The sequence below is a fragment of the Engraulis encrasicolus genome, chromosome 18 (assembly GCF_034702125.1).
Source record: "Engraulis encrasicolus isolate BLACKSEA-1 chromosome 18, IST_EnEncr_1.0, whole genome shotgun sequence".
In the NCBI taxonomy this organism is placed as follows: domain Eukaryota; kingdom Metazoa; phylum Chordata; class Actinopteri; order Clupeiformes; family Engraulidae; genus Engraulis; species Engraulis encrasicolus.
Genome location: NC_085874.1, coordinates 36,626,394 through 36,635,555, shown reverse-complemented (window position 1 = coordinate 36,635,555; position 9,162 = coordinate 36,626,394). Strand labels below are relative to the sequence as shown.

The following is a 9,162-nucleotide window of genomic DNA, read 5'->3' as shown; positions in this document are numbered from 1 at the left end:
AGTGTAAAGTTTCATTGTGTATAGTTTTGTGTTTTCAAACGGCTATATTAATGTAAATAACCAATTGGTTTTTGTGCTTCATTTGAACCTGTGTATGATCTTGCGAGTTGGTCCTAATTTCATTTGGAAAATGGTATTGAAAAGTCTTAAAATGTCTTAATTTTGACTTGCTAAAACCTGTAAACGCTGCGAGTTGGTCTTAATTTTATTTGGAAAATGGTATTGAAAAGTCTTAAATTGTCTTAATTTTGACTTGGTCAAACCTGTAGACACCCTGCTTCTCCTCTCCTCTCCTCTCTTCATCTCTCCTCTCCTCTCTTCATCTCTCCTCTCCTCTCTTCTCCTCTCTTCTCCTCTCCTCTCCTCTCCTCTCCTCTCCTCATCACTTAACTCTCCACTCCTCTCTTCATCTCTGCTCTGCTCTGCTCTGCTCTGCTCTCCTCTCTCCATCTCTCCTCTCCACTCCTCTCTTCATCTCTTCTCTCCTCTCCTCTCTTCATCTCTTCTCTCCTCTCTTCATCTCTCCTCTCCTCTCTTCATCTCTCCTCTCCTCTCTTCATCTCTTCTCTCCTCTCTTCATCTCTCCTCTCCTCTCTTCATCTCTCCTCTCCTCTCTTCATCTCTCCTCTCCTCTCTTCATCTCTCCTCTCCTCTCCTCTCCTCTCCTCTCCTCTCCTCTCTTCATCTCTCCTCTCCTCTCCTCTCCTCTCCTCTCCTCTCCTCTCCAACTGACTGTGGCCCAAAGGCCCATTTACCTCACTGTCAAAAGCCACCACCCCCACCACCGCCCCCCCTTTGTCCCTGTAGAGCCTTCATCTTCATCTGCACAACACAGAAGATGGAGGTCTGCAGTCACGTGGAACGCAGTACAAGAATGTCGCTTAGGTGTGCAAAACCGAAGTGTGTGTGTGTGTGTGTGTGTGTGTGTGTGTGTGTGTGTGTGTGTGCGTGCGTGTGCGCGCGTGTGTGCGCGTGTGCGCGCGTGTGCGCGCGTGTGGGGTGGTTGTTGGTGGAAACGAGTCACGATGCCAGGGCAGCAGAGGGGGCACGTATCCCCAAAGCTTTGCTTCAGCCAATCAGCTGACGTTTTCAATGTCACAGGGGGGAAAAAATGCATCAACCATGTTTTGCAACAACAAAGAATGTTTTTTTTCTGTGAAAACTGGACAAGCTTATTCTGACGTTTCCACCCGTTGTCTTTCTTTTTCTTTCCTCCTGTGTCTTGTCTTTGCTCCTTCCTGCTCACAGGCAGCCAACAATCTCAGGACCAGAGCAGTCGGTGGAGTGGGTCCAGCTCAGAGAAGCACAGCGAGAACGGGGTACGTTCACCTCCATGGCTATGTACAATGGCTTTGTTTACATTTCTGTATATGTAACCAGTGCCTTGCACTGTTAATGTCATTGGCCACTTCGTTTAGGATCATAGGAGTGAATGGTGAATTTCACTTTGCTTCGCAAGTTAGCTCTTGTGTCCCTAGCGTTAGGGTTTTTTTTCCGCTTTGGCCAGGTGTTGTGTTGTGTTGGCCATTTTCAGAGGCATACACAGTGGGGACAGATTTTCACACGACTTGACTTGCTAAACAGATTCTTGACCCTTTTGTTTTATGTACCAACATCCCAGATCTTAAGGTTCAAGCTTCTGGTGATAAATTATAGACTGCATATTTCTACAAAGTTTTTGTGAGCCTGCACACCTCGAAGGTTTATTTTTTAGCAGGTGCAGCTTTTCAAGGTACTTCAGTCTTCAGTTCACACAAGGAAGAGCACGACACTGCTTCCTCACAGTTCACCACTTTTTTTCTTTTTTCTTTGGAGCACCAAAGAAAAAAGAAAAAAAATGGTGAACTGTGAAGAAGCAGTGTCGCGCTCTTCCTTGTGTGAACTGAAGACTGCATATTTCTGCCACAGCATTGGAAATATTATCAAGAGGTCACCTTGTCGTCTGTAGTTCCCCTTCCCAGCACTGTGGGGTAAAATGCCTTTTTGCCGAGATTGTAATGTGCATAGGCCTGCACATACATGTACACACATGCGCACAGACAAGCATACAAACACAGAACGGTACACACACACACACACACACACACACACACACACACACACACACACACACACACACACACACACACACACACACACACACACACACACACACACACACACACACACACACACACACAGAAACAGAAACACACCACTGGAGTCCAGCCTTCCTAACTGGAACATAATTGGGCGTCAGACATGGCTGTGTGTGAAATTGGGTTACGCACATGTTTCTCGTTGCAATGAAACCTGTGCTGTGCACACCGCACACTTTTCCTTCTCCACTTTTTTTTTCGTGGTCCTGCACTATTTAGAACATGATTGACATTTAATTTACAGAGCAACTTTTTTTTCTCATTTCTCGCGTTCCACTTTAGTGTGCTCCAGGAAAATGTAAAGATGGAGGTATAAAGTTTTGCAAGAAATCGCCTGGCTTGACTTTCTGGCATAGCAACGCACAGCTATCCATATACAGCGCAATCTCATTCAGTCGTTCAAAGAGGCTTTGTCTTTACTTGACATTCAGTGGTACGTACCGCTACATTACATTTAGCTTCCAGCGACTTGTTTTGTTTTGGCCAGAGAAACGCTGTCCTACTTTTTTGCTTTAATTCAATCTGAATCAATGCTGTGTCCGACCATGCGTCTGCTCATTTCATTGACTGACTGACTGCATTACAGTCCAGTGTGTCACCGATTAGGCTGATTCTGGGATTGGAAGCAACACATATACACACACACACACACACACACACACAGAAAGTAAGAACTTGTGATGTGTTTGCCAGGACTGTTAAAGATGAGGAGCTATTTTTGTTCTGTATGGCCTTGGTTTATTTTATATTAATCGTTGTGTAGAGGGGTCCAGCTTTGTTTTGCTTCGTCTCTGCTCTGCCTCTGCCCTGGCAAACGCACACCATATGGGAAACACTTTTGGAGCATCTTACAGTTCATTGCCCCCCTCACATGGTTCCACTTAAGTGTGTGTGTGTCTGTGTCTGCGTGTGTGTGTGAGTGTGAGTGTACGCATGCATGCGTGTTGCATCTCTCATTATCTGAGTTTTATCTGAGTTTACGTGTGCGTGTGTTTGTGTGCATGTGCCTGTGTGCGCGTGTGTGTTTGTCTGTGATAGTAGTGTCCACTTCGAGAGCCTTGCATCTAGTCTACATATGTGCGTTCCTGAATCCCAAATCTTGTAAGCAGCTGCCCCAGATTCAGCCAAGAGGACAGTCGTGTTTGGTGAAGCGCTACTAATTTCACCTCCAGGGAAAGTGTGCGTGTGTCCGTGTGCCTGTGTTCGTGTGCGTGTGTCCGTGTGCGTGTATCCTTGTGCGTGTGTCCGTGTGTCTGTGTGTCCGTCTGTGTCCGTGAGAGTGATGGCTTGTTACGAAAACGTCCCAACACTTTCCCCAACTGAAGGATGGCAACATAACTGCTTGTCTTTTTCACCGCAGCAGAATTTGGGCCTTTTTTGGTCATGACCTGGACTGAACCCAAAGGTGGAGTCCAGAGCGTGTTCCAGTGACTGGTGATGAAGCTGATGATGAGGAGGAGTTGGGGGAGGAAGATGTCAGTGGTTACCAAGAGAGCTGAATAGAATCTCACTAAGAGATGATGTTTATTAAGATGGTGGTGGTGATACTGATGATGCTGATGATGAGAATGACAAAGGCAGTGGTTACCAAGGGAACCTAAGTGTCCCACTCGCAAGCAATGATGATGATTATGGTGGTGATTGTGAAGATGAATGTGGAAGAGGAGGAGGAGGAAGAAGACGATGGTGGTGACCAAGGGAACTGATTAGACTCCCACTCACAAGAGATGATGTTGATTATGATTTTGGTGGTGATGCTGCTGATGATGGTGAGAAAGATGGCAGTGGTTACCAAAGGAGCTGAATAGCGTCCCACTCACAAGCGATGATGATAATGAATGTGGTGGTGGTGATGATGACGAAGGCTGTTGCGACAGTGGCAACCAAGGGATCTGACTGGCGTCTCGGTTGGTTGGTAGGCAGTGCTAGCCTAAGCGTGGTACTGCGCAGAGCCTCCAATTATACCACCATTCTGCCAGCTGTCAGGTGCCTGTGCCGCAGCTCCCCGGCAACACAGGGGAAGAAGCAGTGGGGGTTGGGGAAGGGAAGAAATAAAGCATCACATCCACATCCAGCCCCTCCAGACAGGAAGCTCTGCCACCCACGTGGTGCCACTCTGCCTCATTCATGCCTGCTTGAAGCCTGCTGGCAGGCTGGCATCGCCGCCATTGAGCGCAGTTGCTTGCGAGGAATGTTTCTGCTTTGAACGGAATGGTGGCAGTATTCGGCTTGTGATCTTTATTCATTCCAAATGTGGCAATGTTCTGGAAATATTCCAGATGCAGAACACTGTTCTGTTGTGTAACCGGAATATTCCAGAACTTGTTTTAAACCGAATACTGACAACATTCTGCTTGAAATTGGAATAATCTGTGCCTATAACTGCACTCAACTACACTGAGGCTTACACACACTTGATTGTTGAATATGGCAGAGTTGCGTCCTTATTACGATTCAAGTGGTGGTCTTCACACACTGTGCTATGAACACTTCCGTCATGTTATGGACAGAAGGTGACCTTTCGATCTCCTCAGAGCTTCATCGGGCTGGCTCCTCCCCGTCCCATCGCTAATTTTGACCACAGCCATCTTTAGATTGAGAACAATCGAAGTGCGTTGATTGACATGCTCTGAGTGAAGAATATTCGGCGGGCTTTTCCGTGCGTTTTGTCTGGCTTGTGCACCTCGGCTCGGACTGCGTACAAGGAGTCAAGAGTGCCAGACTGCCAGTACATAAAACCTCATGGGATGGATCAAAAGATCAACAGTCAACGACCATTGATCCACTTTTCAGAGAGGACGCACAAGATTGGTCTCGAAGAGTTGATGTGCATCTCTTGGAACGCTGGTATATTTGTTTTGTCAGTTTAATCGGATGACACGCTGTTGTTAGCCAACTCGAGACCAGGATTAGACATCCTAGTCTTTTGCAATCACTTTCAATTCCCCCCCCCAGACTCAGCCACAACAAGCAAAGCTCAACGAAGATTGGCACGGTGACCCTGCGTTTGTTACGTGTTGCGTGTTGTTTGTTGCTGTGCCGGTTTGTTTGTCTGGCGATCATTACGAAGTGCACAGAGCTAGGTAGGCTACTACGGTACGGTTTGCCCGCGCGCTGTCTCCCCTCTCCGGTGTGTAGAAAGGCGAGGATTACACTAGTTTAGATGACATAACACCACTCTAAGAGGATCAGCGTCTTCATTATCCATTGGCTTCACCAACGGCGGGAGGCTTTTCTCTGCCAACCCCGTCTTAGAGTACTATCGGAGAGATTCCACACACACAGACACACACACACACATACAGACTTCCACACACACAGACACACACACACATACAGACACAGACACACATACAGACACACATACAGACACACATACAGACACAGACACAGACACAGACACAGACACAGACACAGACACAGACACAGACACAGACACAGACACACACACACACACACACACACACACAGACACACAGACACAGACAACACAGACGCACACACAGACACAGACGCACACACAGACATAGAGACACACACACAGACACACACACAGACACACACACAGAGACACACAGAGACACACAGAGACACACACACAGACACACACACAGACACACACACACATTGTGCATCTAATGGACAGGTTTTACACACTGCGGTAGCAGCCACGCCCATCCCATTGCTGTGGTAGTAATCCCCAGACACGTGCCGCAGGGCCCTAGAAAGGCGGCCTATATGGGGCATCCTCCGCTCCGCTCCGCTCCTCTCCTCTCCGCTCCGCTCCTCCTCCCAGCCATCTCCTCATTTTGTGGTCTAGCCGTTCTTCTCCCTCCATCTCTCCACTCTATTTTTCCCTCCTCATCCTCCTTCTCCCTCTTTCTTTCTTTCTTTCTTTCTTTCTTTCTTTCTTTCTTTCTTTCTTTCTTTCTTTCTCTTGTACAGTTTTTTCTCTTTTACAGTTTCTTTCTTTCATATCCTCCCTGCCGTGTCTGTCCATAGTTGTTATCTAGCCATCCCTCACTCTCAGTCTCTGTTTTTTCTTTTCTTTTTGTCTGTCTTTCTCGGTCTCTGGCATTATTTTGATTTCACCTTAATCTCAGGCTCATGTCCTCAGTTATGGTATAGCCATCGTTTTCTCTCCCGTTCTGTCTCTCTGTCTCTGCCTCTCTCTCTCCATCTATCTCTCTTTATCTCTCCCTCATTTCCTTTATCCGCTTGGTGCTGTTTTCGTTCCTGTCGCTCCCCTCTGACGTTACTGCTCCCTGTGTCCCCATCCACTTCTGAGCTCACTTGTGTAGTCCCGTGGGTCTCATCAGTCAGGCCACGCCACTCCAAGTGCGCTGGAGCATGGCTGCGTAACGTTCGCCGGCGGGGTTTTCTCCGACAGGAGCGCGCGCTTGCTGGAGTTTAGTCAGCAGCAGCAGCAGCAGCATCATCATCATCGGCATCAGCAGCATCCCTCGTCCTCCTCTTCCTGCCCCCCACCCACATCCTCCTCCTCCTCTTCCGCCCTCTCTTCTTCTATCATCATCGCTACCACCCCCACACCACATCCCATCTCCCCGCCTGCGTTCTCACTCACTCATCCTCTCCTCCTCTCCGCTCCGACTCTCCTCCTCTCCTCACTCATCCCCTCCTCCTCTCCGCTCCTACTCTCCTCCTCTCCTAACTCGTCCCCTCCCCATCGGCTCGAGGCTGACTTCCCTTCCCGGCCTCTCTCTCTCTCTCTCTCTCTCTCATCATCATCATCATCATCATCCCTTCCCGCGCAGCAAGGCACGGCACATCCAGCAGCCAAACTGCCGGGGTCTGCTCAGCTCGACTTGGGAGGGGTGTGGTGCAAGGTAAGGGGAGAACACTACAACAGAGAGAGGCCGGGGGCCACATCTTATACTCTTTTTTTAACATTTTAATAGTGTTGACTCATTTTCTTAGAATGTCCAGCTGGGCAAATTGCCCTATTTTCATTTTGTTTGTTTTTTGTAAAATTGCTCTGTGTAGTCCTGAAATATGTGCTGACCTATTTTTTGAGGCCAGGCCAAATTGAATTTTGTTACTTAATATGCATGGATACATCGGCCACATGCTTCTTGTCTCTGGGTCTTACGTTTTTGCATACAAGTTTTACAGTAAGGCAAGGGGAACCATTGAAACTTGACAACCTTGGTTTAGTTTATTTGATTGCTGTGTCTAACTTGGTCTTACTTTTTAGTACCTCGTTGAATAAGTTTGTTTGTTTGTTGTTGGTTTAGCAGCTGTCTTGAATATTTAATATTGTTTTGTGTCTTCTGGTTTATTTGGGGTTTTATTTTTCCCCAAATACATTTTTGAGTGTTAGTCATTTTATGGATGATATTATCTTGTGTTGGGATGTGAATTGTTACTGTATAGCTAAGCAGGCTTATGCTAAAAAGGAATCTCTATATATGGTGCAGAGCAGAATGGGCCCTTTTTCTTCTCATTTGGGCTTAAGTCTTCCTATAATTTAAATGTGCTGTCCTTGGTTCACTCCACGCTCCACAGACGTTCCTTGTTGTACTGTAGCAAGTGTAATTTCTGTGATGGAGCGTTTTTTTTTTTTAATTAGGCTCTTTTTTTTTTAAAGATAACCAACCGGTCTTGTTGCCAACAAATTGAAGCATTCCATTCAGTGAGGATTAATGATGTACAGTGGGCAATTACTTTTTTTCTTTCTTTTTTTAAAAGAAGCTATTACAACAGTTTTTTTTTCCCTCTCGGGCGAGTCAGCTCTGTCTGTACGCTTTGTGCCTAGTCAGGGAGTTGTCAAACCCCTCCTGTGTTGGCATTTTCGTCCTCTGCCAACTCCTCATGCCATGCCAACCTGCTGCTCCTCTCCTGTCAGAACGGAGCAGTTTGACATGGTTTACATGCCGTGCTTTTGTCAAACAGCCCTTTTCCACACAGCAAGCCAGGCAGGGTTCAATTCAGCGATCTGAGGCAGAGCATTACCTTGGGAAAGAGTTGCGCGCTACATCTTTCTTACAGTTTTATTAATTTGGCAATTAAGTTTATTGGCATGTGTCCTTTGTGCTTCCTTCCTACGAGCAAAACTAGCTGAAAGTATTCATTATGTAGTGCAGTTATATAGGAATAATACTTTAGCAAATGCGTTTTGTTTAAAATTGTGCAAAAATGTTGTAGGTGTAATGTAGTTGTATTGTAATTATACAAATATTCATACATTTAAGATTTTTTTAAAACTTGGCATAAAGACAAATTCTCCTGGTGCACTGCCTGCCCTGCCTTTTTTGTCACTCCCTGGCTGCCGAACAGAGGACATGCTGCTTAGCATCAGCATCAGGACAGAGCCAGCATTCAAGTGCTGGCCAAGGAATCAACAGGATTTACCCACTCAGACATACCCTATTTAACCTTACGCTGTCTATTTTTATCTATTCATCTGTTGCGTGGAGAACCATTTCTGACTTGTAGCTGTGAGAAAACCCCATTGACTGCGGCCGGCCCGGCAGGCTTGGGACTGGGACTTGCTTTGATTGGCCTGGCTTTGATATTGCTGGCTTTTGAATTCTTCCCCATAATTGATTGCGTGAAGCTTGTTGAATTGCTGACAACCTTCTTATAATAAATGTGAATCTCGTGATGTACGTGAGGTTCTTCTCCATGCCCTACAGAGATGCAGGAAGGTGAGAAAGTGGATCGCACTCGGGTTCTTCTTTTCTTCTTTTTATTTTTTATTATTTACATATTAGCAGAAGTGTAGACAAACGTTTCGGCTGTTGCCTTCGTCAGTTAGGGGATTAATTTGCCCTCTCCCACCCTCCTCCATGACTGAGGTAGCCTGAGCATGGTACCGTCCTACTGCACTGCTCCCTTGGGGCGCCATAGGGGGATGCCCCCTTGCATGGTGAGGCATAAATGCAATTTTGTTGTGTGCAGTGAGCACTGTCTGCTGTGGAGTGCTGTGTCACTATGACAATGGGGAGTTGGAGTTTCCCAGGTGGGCTTTCGCTTTCACCTTCAATAACATGATCTCCACCGT

The 9,162-nt window shown here is 46.7% G+C and overlaps 1 protein-coding gene across 1 annotated transcript in view; it reads left to right on the top strand.

Moving 5' to 3' along the window:
* The window catches only part of ppp1r13bb (protein phosphatase 1, regulatory subunit 13Bb), a 117,514-nt gene that overhangs the window by 50,866 nt on the left and 57,486 nt on the right, over window positions 1-9,162 (top strand). The window contains exon 5 of the mRNA XM_063223558.1: window positions 1,249-1,319. Coding sequence (XP_063079628.1) covers window positions 1,249-1,319 — 71 coding nt within the window. The remainder of the gene's footprint in view (window positions 1-1,248; window positions 1,320-9,162) is intronic.